The 18608-nt window shown below is 36.0% G+C and overlaps 1 protein-coding gene across 1 annotated transcript in view; it reads left to right on the top strand.

The window, feature by feature from the left end:
- PPP4R3A (protein phosphatase 4 regulatory subunit 3A) overlaps nt 1-18608 on the top strand; it is a 40693-nt gene that overhangs the window by 4700 nt on the left and 17385 nt on the right. The window contains exons 2-4 of the mRNA XM_008629706.2: nt 3168-3223; nt 12637-12735; nt 15071-15688. Coding sequence (XP_008627928.1) covers nt 3168-3223; nt 12637-12735; nt 15071-15688 — 773 coding nt within the window. The remainder of the gene's footprint in view (nt 1-3167; nt 3224-12636; nt 12736-15070; nt 15689-18608) is intronic.

Below are 18608 nucleotides of genomic sequence, written 5' to 3'. Positions count from 1 at the left end.
ACACACATTTCTTCTGCAGCACAGAATGGTGTTTTCTACTAACAAAACCCCCAGCTGTGCTGTATTGCATTACAGTGGAAGGTAACAGAATTCTGCAAATCGGTTTTCTTTTTTATTGGTGGTTTCAGATGTTATTTTTTAGCACCAGTGTTTTGCAGTTACCTTTACAAATTCATTCAAGGCTGCAATTTTAAAAATAACTAGATCTGCATGATTTTGGAGCACTTACTAAAAACATAGCTTGTATTAAGGTGAGTTTTCAGGTCTTACCTAACTTTGAATAGAGTCATTGGGTCAATGAACATGAAATTTTGTTGGTGTATTTTTATGAAGTAGACTGGATAGTCTTAGCATTTTCTAGGATAGTACCAATGGAAAAATACCTACATAGAAAGTAATGCTTATGACAAAAGCATCTCAAACAAGTGATAATGACCTTGAATGGAAAAGGTGTTTATTTGTGGTGTGTTATATCTCTGGAACCTTTTTCTAAAGACTGTATCTGTGTTTCAGACATCTGTTACTACTGCCTAGTTTACACGTGCAATAGCAAAGACTTAACATTGCCTCCTACCAGGAAGGGGCTTGATCCTATAAAACTTAGGGTATGAAATAAACTCATTGAACTAACTAGTAGAATAGTCACTGATTTTTGACTTGTTGAACCCTTTTTGGGGAACTTATTGCACAAATAAAGCATCATATTCTCCAGAAGGATGGATTTGGGGCAGTTACTAGCCATAGAGCACAATTTACCCTTCAGTATGTTTCTATCTCCAGATCAATATTTTTCTAGTTATTGTCCCAAATGGTGAGGAATAAGTTGAATCATGTAGTAGTGAGAAGCAATTCAAACCTTACAAAGCTTGGTTTGTCTTTCCTGCAAGCATCAGGTTTAGTAGAGAAGTAATGCTCTTTTTTGATAAGTCTAGTAAAGAAGTGATTCTCTAGTGTCTGCTTCTAGCTTGGAAGATGAAGTGTCTGCATTCAATTGTTTCAATTTTTTAAAATAGTATTTTGCCAAATGGCATTCAAGTTATGTATGATATTCTTCTAATGTTGGGATTTACATTTCTGTATGTCTGTGTTCAGCCATTGAAATACGATGGTGAAATTATCAATTACTTTTGATTCTTAGAAGATTGCAATTCATACTTGCTGGTATTAAATATTTCTAGACATTAAAGACTTTCTAGAAGTTAGTCAGCTAATTTAATAGCACAAGTAATATTCTAAAACTTCATGTAGTAGAAGCTGGGATTTTGAAAGCATGACTGACTGTGTAGCTGATGATTGTAATGGAAAAGGAAATGCTGGTTTTAGATGTTCATTAGGCAAACCCAAAATTCAAAGCTCGAGAGTATGGCCAAAGTATGAGCAATATATTGGATTCATTGGTAAACCTCATCTTAAATGTTTTCATTCTCTGTCCTGCTCTATGGTTTGTGATTATTTTTTTCTTTAGTTATGTGGTTACACTTAAGCAAATAAGCTGCTTTGGTAAAAGAGCTTGTGCAAGTTAGAAAACTGGAAAAACTCAAAAAAACCTGAATAGTGTTTTTGGGCTTGAGGCAAGAGAGCTTTTTCTTTGTGTCTTGTTTTCCCTTGAGGAGTATTTATTTCAGTTTTGTTGTTGAATTGTATCTGAGCTTGTAAACAACTTTTACTCCAAGAGCAGTTGAGACAGAGTGATAGCTTCTCAAGCCAACTTCATTAGTGAAGGCTGCCTCTTGTAGAACAACAGACTTAAAAATTAGGAACCAGCAGCCTTTGCAGGTACATTAATTTAAAAAAAATACTTAATTGTAAGTATAAGTAAGCTTACTTATAGTAAGCTAATGGATATAAAAACCATTGGTAAAGCTTCTGAATTCATTAAGTAGTAACCTTTCTTATCAGACAACAGAATGTTCTGATACTTAGGTAATTCTTTAATGATACACCAGTCTTACGGCAAGGGAAGTTTTGTGATCTTCTTCTTCCTCCACATCCCCCAGCCTAATATCTTCATCAGTGTCAGACAGAGGGACTGAGTGCGCTCTCAGCAGTTTTGCAGATGACACCAAGCTGCAGTGGTGTGGTTGACGTGCCCAAGGGATAGGATACCATCCACATGGACCTGCACAAGCTTGAGAAGTGAGCCGTTGTGAACCTCATGAGGTGCAAGTGCTGCACCTGGGTCAGGGCAGCCCCTGGTATCAGTCCAGGCTAGGGGATGAACAGATGGAGAGCAGCCCATATTCTAGCAGTATGTTTGCCTTAGAACTATAGTGATGAAACTGAGAAGTTAACACTACTCTTAAAGAATGTTTGGACTTTTCTTAAAGAATAAATTTAAACAGGTAAGTGAATGGAGAATGCCACTTTAAAGGGGTGCTTGCAACCTTATGTTTTAGTTATATGATTGACAATGCGAGTTAATTTATCAGTATTTCTTCATGTAAGCTGAGTGCAGCTCTGCAGATATGTAAATTTAAGTCCCACTCTAGCATTAGTGCAGCTGAGTAGCAAGGTGGATGAGGGAAGTGATTGGTCCAAGAGTAAAATCAGTTTTAAGGATTGTTTTTGCATAGATCAACCCTTCAGATCATTTAAATGTGACAAAATAATGCTAACACGCAAAAAGAAGGGAAAGAAGACACAGACATGAGAATGGAATTGCTGTTCTGTGTCTTACATCAGTAAAACCTGCTGTGAAACCACTGTTCCTGAGTTTATTGTGTGAAGTTTTTTGGTATTAGCAGTCACAGTGGTTGCTGCTCTAAGCATTAGTTTCTAGATATGCTTCCCAGGAAAAGAAGTGTTTTAGCTAACCTTTAAGAACAAATACCACATGATTACAAATTTCACACAAAACAACCATAGATAATCTCTGGAGTGCAGTTGTGATGCTTTTGGTGTGCTGACCTGCAGACTTTATCATCTCTAAAAGATTTTCTGTGGAAAAATCATTACTCAGAATAAGAAGGGTTTAAAATTCAGTCCTCAGAGCACTCTTAATTATTCTGTACTGGGTGAACAATATCTCTGAGGGACAAATGAAATATCGAGCTCAAGTATAGGGGTTAAGAGACTTAGTGTTGCTTGAAGAAAGAGTGATCAGAAAATTCATGTGGAGATTAAAATTTTAGTGCATATGTGAATAAGTGGAACTTTTTTTTTTCTAGGCTCTCTTCTTTTGGAGTCCAAAATTAACCCGAACACTGCGTACCAGAAGCAACAGGTAAACATACTTTTCTTTTCCTCATGTTTAAAGGCAGATTCTTTAACAATATTCAAGCAACAGTGTAGCAAATAATTTTTTTACCTCTATTGCAAATGATGTTTTATGATCTTGTGCCAAAAATAGGCGAAGTAGTGTGCACCATTTTTGTGCATTACATGATCATGTGTTATTTCTCTGCATTTTTGGTGAAGTTACACAGTTAAATTGCACTCTGTTTTGTACCAGAAGTTTCTTTGGAAGAGACAGGCAAAACATAGTTGTGAAAATCACAAAGTAGCTGAGGTTCCTGAGGGTTATAGTATCTGAAACTTAGTATCATCTGGCTTTTTTCTTCTTTATATTTCAGGTGCTATAATTTTAAATGTATTTTTATTCAAGGGAAGACTAGAAGGCTTTAAAGCTATTTACATATTAACCTTTGTTTGTCTTTTACTTGGAAGGTGGGTATGGGTTACTACTGTTCCAAAGCATTCTGTATGCATAAAAGCAGCTTCTCACCTTTAGTTTGCATCTTGCTTCAACTATTTAAGCCATATATTGTGATCCCCTAAAGAATGCTCATGAGATGGGTGAGAAGTGAACTGTGTGGGATTTGTACTTTATTTGCTGCCCTTAGAGGTTTAAAAATGCTGAACCTGATTGTATTTTGTTGCCTGTTTGGTCAGCTCAGACTTGTTAAAATCTTCTCAGGTATAGTTAGTGTATTAAAACACTCTTCAGTCTTTTAGCTTTAATAGTTTATTACAGGCATGGACATACTGTTGCTTTGTTCACAGGTAGTCCCAGTAGTTGTGTAACTGCAGCTGTTTGTAGGACCGTATTTTAAACTGAATGGGGAGAACCCAGTATGGGTTAAAAATACCCTTCCTTGAAAAATTTAACCCATGTCTGTCTCTTGATAGAATTCATAATGCACTGTATAAGCAGCCCATACTGAACAACTGACAAAGGCCAGTGTGGGTCTGGAGAATCAATTCCAGGGAGTGAGAAAGGACAAGACCAGCAAAAATGCTAAGCAGACTTAAGTTTTAGCTGTAATCCTGACTAGCTTGAGGTCATGATTCTATGATACAGTAACTTGAGCTTTAAAACTCCTGAAGTGACACTGAATATTTCACAGCTCTATGGCTTAAAGTGCTGATCTGGTGTGAACTTGCTTTGCTGGGTTAAATTTGTTCAAAGAGCATTGAGGGGTGAATTTTGTATCAATAGGCTGTGTGCCAGATCAGACATGAAACCTACTTCAAGTAGGCATAAAATTGCAAGATTGGTGCAAACCATCGCACATGCCTGTCAGTGGTGGTTTTCCTACAGCATTTCCTACTCTGGGCCAGACATGTATTGTAATCTAGTGCTGCATAAATCATACTGGTCATTGTGAAAATATGGCTAGAGAAATAAAAATATTAAACATGAATCTGTCCCGTTAGAATAGCACTGTACATTCTCTGTTCTGGAGAAGGAAAAGTGCTGTTTTTAAAGCTTTCAAATGCTGTGTAGACAGAAATTTTTATTTGCAGGTGGATTGTTAATATTATTTAAGCAAACCAGTTTCTAATATAGGTTGAATATGGGGCTCCACTCCAAGCCTTAGAAATACCAAATGTTTCTTGGTGTGTGTATTAAATCTGCTTTGTAGCCTGTTTTCTTTCATGTGAGGCCTACTTATCCTTTCCCTTAGTAAACGGCAAGTTCAGAGTTTAAACCTGATTCCATATGAGCTAAGTTTGGAGCTTAGCAGCTGAAAGAAAGAGTAGGTTTTTTTTCCAGCTCTGCTCCTAGAACTCTGAACGGCTTAAACTTACTAAGCCACAAGAAAATCAACTTGGTACTTTAAATCCCTCTTCAAAAACTGGTAACTCTTTATGTTGGCAGAAATTTCAAGCCACCTTATGCAAGATGCATTTGTGGAGCTGAGATGGAAGAGTGAGTGAGATCTTTCTTTTTGACTGCAGAAGGCCACTTAGGTCACCTCACTACTAGTGAAATGGCAGCCCAAGGTAGAAGACTTGCTTTTGAGCTTGCCTGCTGTTGTTAGTTGCACTTAAAAAATTTCAAGAAAAATCTCCCAGAAATCTAAGACTTAAAACTTCAAAGTAGCTGTGTAATGTTATGATCTTACCGGGCTTTTATCTCAGAATTTTGTTGTGAGGGTGAACCTCCATGCTATTTTAAGGGGTACGTAGCAGCACATCTGTTTCTGCTGTGGCACAGCATGTAAGCTTGTGAGCACTTTGAATATCTAATGGAATAAATAGATGAGTTCTGGCCTTCATCTAGGCTGACATGAGGCTTGTAAGAAGAAACGATTTTTTATTGGACCAACTGAAACTATTTGTGGTTGGAAGCAAGGAGAAATAATGTGTACTGAGTTCTTGGGGAAACTTGCTATGCCAGTTGCTTTGGATCTTTCAACAAAAGAAGCCTATAGATACATTTGTGATAAACAGTGAAGTCTTTCTACTGGTGAAAAAACCTTCTACGTATGCTGCTCTATTACTGCCATTGTGAAACAGATGGTCTCGTTAATTGTTGATGCCACAAATTATGCAATCTCATGGTATACATATGTGTATTTTAATAACTGCATAGTTTAGATAATTATTTATCAAAATACTAGCATGAAGACCTGACTACAAATTTGCCTTGCTGCCTTTTTTGCCTTGGTGTGTAAAACATTCATGGAAACTAAAAACAAACAAAAACAACTGACCCACCAAAAAAACCCCAACAAAAACTATACCTGTGAAGCTGAGCTTGTAGTATGATTTTGTCCCAGTTCATACATCAACCTGAGATACTTCAGTTTGCACAGTCTAGTTCCAGACTTACCTGCCATCTGGAGCTTTGAAATAATTTATTAAGGCATGAAATTCATAAGACAGTCTCTTAACTACCTTTTCAGTAGTCAAATAAATTAGTCTGTCACAATGAAGAGTAGTCTTCTGCTGTGTTTAAAAAGAGAGATAGGTCTGTGTATCTGATTCTGCAACACAGAATTACAGTGGAAGTGTATTGATGCTCTGAACCATGTACTTCCTGGCAAACTCATCACTACTTATACTAGAACTAGAAGAAAGGAAGCCATATGAGGAAAAACAGCTAGAAAGAAAACAACTTGAGAAACTAATGTCCTGTGGCTCAAAAAAAGGACTTAATATTTCTTATGTGAAGGTACTACTTGTAGGCAGAAACTTCTTCTGAAAAGGCAAAATGTGCACAGTACAGCCACATGAGCACCTGATTTGTATTCTTGTTTACAGCTTTATGTTAAGTTTTGTTGGTGTTTTTATTTTAAAATGTTACAATAACGGTCCTATAACTTTGCCATGGAGTTAGTATACTGGATTTAGTTACTGGGTAAGTAGCATACACCTTAAAAGCAAATTTTGTTTAGTAGGTGGAATTTAATTACACAAGGCATTGCTGGGTCACACATGGAATACTTAGTTTTTCTCTTCTGGTATTGGTTGTTTTCTTAATATTCTAGTAAAGGTAGAAGGTATTTTAGTTGTGGGTTGGAGGGGGTTAAGGCATTAAAACTTCAGAATGTTAATGACAAAGATGCTGTCCTTAAACAAGTGATCCTTATTCAGAAAAGGGATAATTGCACTAGTATATTAGGACAACACATGTCCTAATATACAGGCTTCCTATGCAGCCTAAAGGATTAGAAAAACCTTCTATACACATAGCATTTATCTAGGGAGAAACCTGATACAGGTGTGGACTGGCATATAGCTTTTCAGTGTATTTTGGCAATGCTTTAAAAATAGAACAGTAAAGACTTGTATCCTCAGCTTTTTTAGATGCATCCATGTGTATCCTGTGAAGCAGTGATGAAGTATGTATTGCATCCCTTTCTGTGCCTGATACAAGGAAGATTTGAGTTGCTTACAGCTTCCACCTACAGAGTCTTGCTTCTGCACTAGAGGTGTCTTGTGTCCTTTGCTTTTGCAGTCTCTTTTTCAGTTCCTCAGAAAAATAAAAACTTAAATTCATCCAGAGTACTATCTACTAGCTATGTAACTTGAAGGTGGCCATCCTCAAATAATGGAGAGCAGACTTACTAATAAAAAAGCCAAGTTTTGAAAAGATCCAAAAAGGCACTGACAGAATGCTCAGAGAAGATGAACTTCATACCCTTGCTGTCATGACAAGCAAGTCAACAGTGAAACTATTTCAATAAAATTTCTGCATATTGTAGCAAAGATAGTAAGGAAAAGTGTGTGGCTTTGTGGGGTGAGGGAATAAACAAGGGGAAGGGTGAGCTGCTCTTGGGTTTGGGGTGGGCCGGTTCATCTGTTTTAAATTAACATACATTTTTTTTCCTTCATGTCTCTTTTCCTGTGTATTCTGATTTTTCTGCTGTTGCTGAGTATGGCCCGTGAGTCAAGGTTCTGCTGCAGAACTAATAAACTGATTTTATTCCATGGGATTCATGGGAATGCAGCTATGAAATCACTAACTAAAAAGCTGTATTTGATTTTTGAGCTTTCGTAGAAGCTAGTAGAACACAATCTGAGTATGCCTTTGGCATGTTAATCAGTTTTTTGAATAAATTGTTAGCACATAATCAGGTTCTAGGTGAAAAAGTACATGAAAAGTACATGCGGAATTGAAACTTTATATCACATTACTTGGGTGGGTTTTTTTAGCTTGAAGATTCTGCCACAACCTACCACAATACTGTATATTTAACTTAAGAAGTCTGGGTAGTTCGAGTAATTTATTTCATAAAGAGAAACCTGAAATTATGAAGCTGTATTTTTGATTGTAAATATTTAGATAGCAAGGTGCTGAAAGGTGGCTTGGCATGTCCAGGGAATATAATATGAACAATATAAGGGCTTAGATAAGGAACTAGCAATCAGGCAGTCCAAGAGGGGAAGAAACAGCCTGGCTATGTTGAACCTTGTGTGGGCCAGGAAAGTGTCATAGGCCTGAACCATGTGAGGGCCAATAGGAAGAGATTAATTTGCATTTTTAAGGCTGAAAGCAAGAATTTATGAAAGACTTACCTAATTTAAGGGGTCACTACTTCTTGAGTATAGCCTGAATCTCATAGGGATGATGCTAAGAGAATGTTTTGGAGCTACAGAGAAGACTCATGTTCTCCCTGGGCATGAACAGTAGTGAGAGTCCACTGTCAAACAGTAATGTAACAGTTTTGTTAATTTAATCACATTAGGAAGGAAATCGTAGCAGAATCAAATCTAAAGTACTAGTTGCTCTTAAATTCTTCATGATGAAATCCCAGAGCTTGCTTTGGAGATTGTGTGAGTGCTGTACAACACTGAAAGCTGACTTGCTAATCAGCTTTCTAGTAGTTAAATAAAACTGATTTAATGTCTAATAAAAGTTGATCTTTAGTGAGTGCTATGGTGAGAACTTTAGACTGATAGTATGTATCAAAAACTTTTTACTCTTGAGGAAAGTCAGAAACCTTTTGGCAATAGTTTCAAAAAATGAACAGTCATAGGGTAGATACTAAACCCTGTCCTTCTCAAGTGCAGTTGCCTCTGTTTCCTGAGTTAAACTATTGCAGGTTAGCTGCTGAGACATGAGGCCTCAAATAAAACTGTAGTACACAGTAGTGCTTCTGGAGAACCTCTAACCACAGCTTGCTTCATGAGGGCTTGATGCAGCCAGCAGTGGGAGAAGCAGCACAGGAATCCCCCATTCTATTACAAATTTTTGCCTCAGACTATGCCCTTGTAAGGACTAGAGTGTACAAAGCTATCCTCCACTTGTGGAAATGATTGATACCTCTTTATGGGAATGTTAAGTACCTAGGTCTCCTAAAACGAGGCCATACTCAGAACTTTTCATTAAATTTTAAAATTCCTCATTTTATCTGCACAATCATAATGAGCACTGTTATAACAGAAAACAAATTCATGTAAATGGTCCTAAGGAGACAGCAAATTTTGTATGGGCTAAGATAGTGATGACACATCCAACTGGCACTACTGTCAAAATATTTTTTTTGCAAAGCAGCAAATGATTTTTCAATCTTTGAATAAGATCATGAACTCTACGTAAATACCTCCTAATTATCATCCTATTTTAAAAAGATCTTGTCAAGAACTGTGATGCATCTTAAAAATATGAGGAGCTAGAATGCTAAGATTCTTGCAGAGAACTCAGTATAAGATCCTTCAATGATAAAACCATTGCCCAGGTTTGTGACAGTTCACACACTCTAGCTGTGATTTAATACTGCTGTTTTACATTTTAATTGTTTAACAATGAGCTAGATAAGAACAAATTTTAGATGTTCTAATTATCCCATCCAGTTCCTTGTGTAGATGCTGATATTTTGTATGAAATGCAACAACAAAGCACATGCCTTTGATCCAGCTGAACCAGAACTGCTATTATGAATCAAATAAAATTGAAGATTTAATCCTCATCAAGGTGTAACGTGCAAGACTTATCTCCCTACCTCTCTACCCAATAGCCACTATTACTAAGCATATTTACCCTTACTCCTGTTTTCTCTTTGGAGGAGGCATTCTTAAGAAATTTCAGTTGCTTTCTGGAGTTTCAAGAAGTAGTGTTTGACATTTGGAAGCAACAGATACTCCTATTCCATAGTTGAGAGATCCAGAGTAGTTACTGGACTCAGCTTACACTGAGGAAATGTTAGATCAAGCATATAGAAAGGTTTCTTTCAATAAAATAAACAGAAAGTAGAAAGTAGAGTGTTATTGATGTGTTCTTCTATCTTTAATTCCATCTAGAATTTCCTTCAGTCGTTTCTTCATACATGTATAAGTCTTGTACTGTTATTTTTGATGATTATAAGCTTTGTGAGATTAACAAAATGAAATTATAGTCACAAGTGCCTGCATTTAACAGTGAATTTCAACTTAGACAAAACTGTATATTATGCAACAGAGTGAAGTGCTTTTTGTTTCATGTTCTCTTTTTAAAAGCCCTTTGATGCAGGAAAGGTTGTACAAACAAATACAGTTTACTAAAGATCCAGAGAGTAGCAATTGATAGATTTCTGTTGAGGAACCATCATACAAAACCCTTCTGTGATAAGACAACAGATACTAATAATTTTAAATTTTAATGTTGGCAATTGGCAAACACTTTTCTAATATTGATAAAACAAACTGGAAGATTATTGTTCTGCTGTTCACATTATTTCTTTTATCAATTTTTTGTTTTGTTTTCCAAAGAAGAAATAACTAAAACCCAGAATGCACAGAGGTGTGAACTTCTGTAGATGATCTTGTTAAAGGGAAAAATTGCTATGCTATGGCCGAATACACTTCTCTACATCTGTGACTGTAGTTTTCAAAAGCAGGTTTAACTTTCTGTCTTCTCTTTCATTTTTCTCTGCCTGCCTTCCTTCCTCTGTCTTGATCCATTGCTGGATGTTATTCAGAGACTTAGAGCTTTTGTTTATTAAACAGTTAATGTAAATAACACTGTCCTTGCTTGTGTTCTTCTAGTCATTTCCCCATTTGTTAGTTATGTTGTTTATCAAGAACAAAATACATTTTGGTCTTCTGGAAATGACTCGTTTAGAAATCTAACTACTTTCACCTGAATGGAAATGTAATTAGATGGGAATGTTGCAAGTTCTGCTAGGGTCTACTTAAAATGTGGTGTTAGGGTTGTTTGGGGTTTTTAAATTAAAGAAGCACTACTCAGCATGAACCTAAGGATAGAAAGGCCTTGAAAATTACTGCAGTAGAAATACAGTTGCAGAGATAAATGTATTAGAATTTGAACCTGATACTTACATTTAATACTGCAGTAAGGTACATACTATTTTTAAAAGATGGTAAACAAAAAAAAAATTTTTTGGGGACCTTCACTTTTCAGATTTTTGTAAACTGATTTTTCTTGCTCTATTGGAGTCAGCAGTACCAGGTGCTGTCAATCTGTTATTACCAGAGTATTTGCTCCATGACCTGTCTTTTAGAGAATAAACTATTAATTATGATTTTTTTCTTCCTTTTGTATTTTGGAGGTGGTCTTCCTAAATCCCTTTCTTCTGTGTACCACCTCTTCCTCAACCCTTTGGAAAAGGAAAAGGTAAACTATTTGCCATTTACAAGGTAAAGCCGTTAGTGCCTCTGAAGCAGTATAGCTGCTCTGGTAATGGCAAATTGATTATATTGTATTCCTTAACAATCCTGTTGGAGCTGGCTGATTGTGCTGTTTAGATTATAGTTTAGTTTAAGGTGTTTTCTAGTAAGTGCATATCAAAATCTAAATGTAAGGTTTCTCTTTATTGTCAGTGTTCATTATAGTATTGCTATAAGCAAAATCTGTACTTAATGAAGTAAGGATTCTGTATATTATGTATGAGTAGAAAAATTCTCATGTCTCTTGTCCTAGTGAGTAAATGCATGGTTTAGCACTTGGCTGAAATAATGTGGTTTCATGGAGCTATATGTATTTACTGGGGCTATATTTCAGCTGTTACAGGAAGACAAAAGACTAATGATAAAACTTGATTCAATACATATAAACAATGCTGATTTTATTTTCTTCTTTTACTAATTTAGTTTTTTATGTAGTTATTCTAAGAGTTACTTAGCAGACTCTCTGTCAACTACTTGATCAAATACCTTATCAGTGTGTGAAATTGCTGTTAGCAGCATCAGCTTCCACTTTCATGTATTGGTTTTGCATGCAGTTTGAGGGCTCTGATAAACTTATGAAGTATTCTAGTAAGCAGATGAGAGCTTCAGTGTCTGGGTAGTCAACATAGCTAAGCATGGTTTCAAATAATTTCTAGAAATCTAGGGCAAAACTTCCTTCCAGAGTTGTAGTTTGGAATAAATAAAACTCATGTGTGATTCAGTGTAGCGGGTAGGTGTAGTCCCAGGCAGTCAACTGTGCTGTTTCTCTTCTTCAGAGTTTGTAGCCATCTTGGAGCTACCATTTAAACAGCTGTTCTGTGCATTAGCAGAGTGTCTTCTGGGGCCTACAAAAATGAAAAAATGTATTGTAACTTTGATCCTACAGAAAAAGTGCAGTTTTTTGTGGTCCGGTGGAAACATTAAAAAAAGCCCCTAACATAAACCCCCACAAAACCTGTTGTTTTTGTTACAGTATTTTATTAAAGAATATGTTGAGGTGCAAGTGCATTCTTTTCTAGATCAACCTTTTTGAGATTTACAATATTATGATCACATAAAGTAAGAACATATGTTTCTGGAACTTCTTTTTTCTGATTTATGCAGAAATGTTTTTAATCCTAAGAATCTCAGAACATACAAAAATTTTATGGAGTGTGATGGTTGCATTTGTATTGTAATACTGTCCTGTCATAATTAGGTGTCAGGGTGTTCTTATTTTAAAATTTTACTCTTTAAATACTATTGAGGTTTGTAAGATCTGAAATATATTGCCTGAAAATACTCTCCCTCTCTTTAAAGGATACCTTGATTGTGTGGTCTGAAGCTGAAAATTATGATTTGGCACTTAGCTTTCAAGAAAAAGCAGGATGTGATGAAATATGGGAAAAAATTTGTCAGGTAAGTTTGATAAATGTAAGATGGAGACAACCTAATTTATCTTAATGTTTGTGTTCAAAAGTTTTAGGCTGTTCTGAGAGGTGAATTTGAGCAACAGTAGATAGAAAGTAAAAACTGCCATTTTAGCCAGCCTTCTCCCAAATTTTGCATTTTTAAAATTCGAAAACTTTCTCATTCCTCCAGAAATTTAATACAAACCTAATCTATGTTTTGGGTACTTTTTTGGAGCATTTTCAGGTCTTTCTGCTTAACATAACTTTTTAGCACTATTTTTGCCCAAGGAAGTGTTACTCAAAATGAGTGCTTAAAAAGTAGCATAACAATTGATGTCATAATTAACTTTTTTCTAGTTGGCCATAAGGGAAAAGATTACCTATCTAAGTTTTATTGTAGAGAGAAGAATGTATGTGAGTTCTTAGTGAGTTTTAAAATGTATTTCTTATAGTATATACCGTAAAATGTAACTTTATATATGGTATATGTAATAAAACTGTATTTTATTTACATTTCTCTTTCTACATTTCTCATTCTTCTGTTTCAGGTGAGGGGAATGTTGAGTTTCTCTCAGAACTTCTTTCCATGCACCTTAAAGATAATGTTTTAAGAAATCAAACAATTTATATGTAGCATGTATATATTTTAACATATGTTTTACCACTACAACCAGATGATTGTATAGTCACTGAATCAGTGTTGTTTGTGGGTAATATTTGTTGGCGTATTAACAATTGACCCAAAAGAGTTTAATCAATGTATTCACTGATGTTAGTCCACTTTATCAGTTCTTGTTTGGTTTTTTTATTCCCTTCAAAGCATTACAACTTCTCTTAATTCTGTGCTACATTGTGTGGGATTTCTCTAAATTATTCTAAATCTCTCTCTGCACTCTCTTTCTGTTCTTAACAAACATTTAGCTCTCCCCACTCTGTGTTTTGAAGTTTGTTCTTAGTGATTTCAGAAATAAAGCAGAAGAAACCTGGTTTCACAATTACATGCATATAGATTACTCCTTTTTTTAAGAATGATTCTTTTCAGCACTTTACCACTTATGTAAATTAAGTACAGAAATATTTCCAAGAACCTTAGCAGTCGATGGCCCAAAAGCTGGGAACAGAAACAAAGTGGAGAAGAGGGGAAGTTTTGTTCTTAGGAAACACCCAGAGAGGAAGCCCAGCTTCCTCATCCTCATGTAAAGATCTAATATTTTTGTAGGAAACCAGTGTCTTTACATCCTGTTTTGAGGCTGTGCTGTTGTATTTGTGTCTAGTTTACTTTATAGATCTTAAGCTTCCTCAGTCATTAAAACTTCTTCTAAAAGGAAAGCTTTGATATCCTTTATAGAGAAAGTGGTTGCTGCTGTATAAGCAGAACAATACGTGGGGTTTAGCAGCATTCGAAGTATAGGCTTGCTGTTAGAAATGAAGCATTTTTTCTCCCAGGTGTTTTTTGCCGATATTCAAGATTAAAAAGAACAGCACCTTCTACTGTTCTGCACAGCAGTGCCTCTCTGAATTTGACACATCAGACTCCAGGCAGATGCTAAAATTAAGATGTCATTAAAGCTGATACACTCTGGTACCCAAGCATCTGTGTGTTTTTTTACTAATTCATATTTTCCACAGTTTCCTCATATCTCTGGAGAGATCTTTGCAAGTCCTGTGCATTATTTTTCTGATGGTCAGTTTTCCGCTATTCTTTTGTCAGTGTTGGTTTGAGCTTTTTTGTTCTTAAGAGGAGATTCTCCATCTCTGTTGAGTATTTAGGAAGTGCACAGTAATGGATTTTGACTTGCAGCTCTCCAGGACTGAAAACAACAGATAAGTTAGCAAGACTGGCCTCTCTTCTCTGTTTGAGGTAGTGGAAGCTTTGAAAAGCATCAAGAGCAGTTAATAGCCTATAGATAAATGTTTAAACTACCACTAGAATAGTACTGATTTGCATTTGAAAATCTGTCTGCAGAGAATAAAGACTGGAAACAAACAACTTAGTTCAGTAGTCTATTAAGAAGTTGCTGTCCATATTAATAATTGCAACTTCCTGGTTTTATTTGAAGTACTCAGAAAATGTAGGTTTTTCCTTATTCTTCCTCCTGTTTTTAGAAAATAAATAAAGTTAAATGTCTAATGTAGAAACAGTTCTTTAAAGCTTTCTATTTGAAGAAGTCTTCTCATTATCTCTGTTATTTTCCAAACCAGCTGTGCTCAGTGTCAGACTAGATTAGCATTTCTATTTTGCCCATACAAAGAAAAAGTGTGATACTTAAATGGTATTTTTTAAAAAGCATTCAAGTAGCAGTAAAATTAAACTCCACTTTTTGACACATCTTATTTTGCAGGTTCAAGGCAAAGACCCTTCTGTCGATATTACTCAGGATCTTGTTGATGAATCTGAGGAGGAACGCTTTGATGATATGTCATCACCAGGTCTAGAATTGCCATCCTGTGAACTCAGCCGACTAGAAGAAATCGCAGAACTTGTGGCATCTTCACTGCCTTCACCGTTACGTCGTGAAAAACTCGCACTAGCACTGGAAAATGAGGGTTATATTAAGAAGCTCTTAGAAATTTTTCATGTGTGCGAAGACTTGGAGAACATTGAAGGACTACACCACTTATATGAAATTATTAAAGGAATTTTCCTTTTGAACAGAACTGCACTTTTTGAAGTCATGTTTTCCGAGGAATGTATCATGGACGTAATTGGATGCCTAGAATATGATCCGTCTTTATCACAGTCACGGAAACACAGGGAATTTCTGACTAAGACAGCAAAATTTAAAGAGGTGATACCTATATCTGATCCAGAGCTGAAACAAAAAATACATCAGACATACAGAGTACAGTATATTCAAGATATGGTCCTACCCACTCCCTCAGTTTTTGAGGAAAATATGCTATCAACACTTCATTCTTTCATCTTTTTTAATAAAGTGGAAATAGTTGGCATGTTACAGGTAAGTTTCAAAAATTCATAGTCTCTTACTTGCGCTTGGGCAAAGAAAGTTGGGTAAATAGTCCTGGAAAGATTGAGGTGCTACGGTGGAACCTTCACTTCTGTGATTCTGTAAGTGATTGTGGAGTGTGACAGAAAACGCATGGATTTGAGTACTGAGTTGTCAAATACAGGTTTTTTAATTTCTGGGTTTGGACTAGATTCTCTGTAACCGATTTAAATTGAGCAAACATGTGGAATATTGAATAAGGTTCTTTGGAATGAATAGTACTGTTTTCACTTGGAATCTTTGATTTTAATGGAAGTTTCGAGGGTTAGTTTTTCTTTTTTATTTTGGGACTCTTTAGTCACTAGACGTAGGGATATCTTTTGTCACATTACTATGAAAAAGATTACTTTGCCTAAATTTCACAATATAATCTCCTACCACGATGTAGCTGTTGCTAATTTCGAAGTAAATTAAATTAGCTGTTTGGAAAGTACAGATTAAGAACATAAGACTGCTTTAGGTGCTTGAATGTTTTCTTAGTTTGTCTTAATAAGTCCCTAAATAATGCTTCTTGGAATTACCAGTTTTTCATTAAGTATGTCTTACTGCAAATGTAAAGAGATTATTTGATACTTTACATAGCTTACCAATGTCTTAGATGTTCTGCACCAACCCATGAACTTCCTGAACGGTGTTAGAAATGGGTGGCACATCTCAGTAAGGGGAGCTTTCTGAAGCTTTCAGCTAACTCAGCAGGGTGTTACAGCACATGTATTTTGGTTTGTAGAAGTTAATTATCGTTATCTTATTTCTCCCAGAGTTTAAAAAATGAATAGTCAGTGTGTTTGTAGGGGCTGTCTGATCTGGAGAAATGGACCAAGTGTTAGATGTTACTGATTGGTTTAACCTTATTTATCTTCAGTTTGACTCTCAGGATGTACCCTGTATAATTTCATGGAAAACATAGCAAAACAGAGTGAAAATTCCTTTTGCAAACTCATAGAGCAAATAATTGTCAAAACTAGGCCTCACAACTTTTCATCCATTGCACTCAGTTATCAGAATACTGGTATTACTTAATCCACTCTATCGGAGCTTTAATCTGTCAGGTGAAACACCTGGGCCATCTTCAGTAGTACTAGGCCCCAGCTTGTGCCCAGGTGAACCAAGCTGTTCATGTCTGTGTGTGTGTCACTGATAAACAAAGTCACAGTTGCTTATCTGAAACAGTTAGAAGGCCTTAATCATTTTGGAGTTGCCAATTTGAAGAAGTTTACAAGTCTGACTTTGAGAGAATGTTGGTGAGGATCAAGTTAAGGGATCTCAACTAGAGCATTCAGTATGACTATTGTCTCAAAAATGTCTTGCCCGCTTTGCAACAGTTGCTAAAAGCAAATTTCTGAAGATGATACATTTTGACTTGAAGAGTAGGAGGGGAAGAATTATTCAGGAGTCTTGGTTACAGTGGCTGATTCTGAGAGGGGTCTTGAGAAACTGGGCAAGAAAAAAAGGGCCTGATCCTGCAAAATAATTAAGGGTGTGTTTGCCAGACATCCCAAGATAATTTTATTGAGGACTAGTGACTGATGAGTTTCCTTTTTTTGTCTCTTACAACTTGTGTTAGGTTAATGGATGTAGAGCAGGTTTAGGTTAGTATACCAAGGTTTAGTATGGTTGCCAGACTTGTTAGTTGCAGTTTACAGTTGAAATAAAGGCTCAGATCTGATTTTGATTTGTTGTGTGACAGCAGATTTTTTAACCTTACCTTCACTTCTGTTGCTGTTCTCTATGGCTGGGAATAAAGTATACTTCATGTATGTTGGAGCCAGAAGAATTAACATTGCATTTCAAAGTTGGATAAACATTTCGAATTGTTGAAGTGCTTTCCACAGCTTTGAGGAGCCCAGAATGATAGCACACAAGAAAGATAATACATCCTGTGCTATGTTGCATTTCCTAGTAGTTTCACAGTACAGCTCTCTAGCAAGGAGGGAGAACTCCCTGAATTTATAAGTAAAAATCTGTTGGAATTCATTTGACGTTGTTGATCAATTTTTGGTTTTGAGGGAATTAAAAAATACTCACAAATTATGTGTCCGTTGCATTTCTAAGAGTTTAAAAGGTTTGATTGACTGATTGATTTTTCAAGTTCTTGCAGTGTAGCTCTAACCCAAGGTTTCAGCCTACTTACCTGGTATTTATTTATTCATTGATTCATAGAGCAATAGGTCAGGTTGCACTTTTTGAAAATCTCTGCACTCTAGTTTCATTTCAGCCCCCCATTCCTATAGTCTGTGTATAAAATGTATGATGCTATTGCTTCCCATTTCTTTAAGCAGAATAAATAATGCTCTGAGAACTGACCTAAAATACTTCTTTTGTTGTTTTCACTTCTATAACTAATTCCTAAGGGCTTTCTTCCATTTGTGTGTGGTTTAACATGCATTCCTGTAGCTGGTATCACAATACTTTGGGTGTGTGGAGGGGGTGTTACTTCATGAAGAATGTATAGTTCTCTGTAGTTCCTGCCATTCATTATTTTAGATCTTCTGAGATCTTGGTACTCACTAACCTTACATGTTTACTTAAGAAGTGGTTTCTTTTAGAAGTCATTATTAATTGAAAAGACTCTGGGATGCTTCGTGGTAGTTTATTGGAAGCCATGGATGAGATCTCAGGTTCTTAGTTGATGCATGATAAAGGTTGTTAATGCCTTTGCTGTTGACTTTAGGTTGTCTCTCTTGGACCATTGAGGATGTGAAAAAAGAGATCTCTTCTTGGAAAGTTTCACTTGGCAGAATAAAAGTAGACTCCCTGAGTAGCTGATATCCCATGACATACTGCAACTCTTGTGTATACAACTGAGTTGTTGGGTATTCTGTTCTTTTCTCTCTCTCTCTGGCTGTAAAGGAAAGGAAAAGAAAAACTGTTA

Source organism: Corvus brachyrhynchos, unplaced genomic scaffold (genome assembly GCF_000691975.1).
Source record: "Corvus brachyrhynchos isolate BGI_N302 unplaced genomic scaffold, ASM69197v1 scaffold1, whole genome shotgun sequence".
Lineage (NCBI taxonomy): Eukaryota > Metazoa > Chordata > Aves > Passeriformes > Corvidae > Corvus > Corvus brachyrhynchos.
This window is presented reverse-complemented; position numbering and strand designations above follow the sequence as displayed.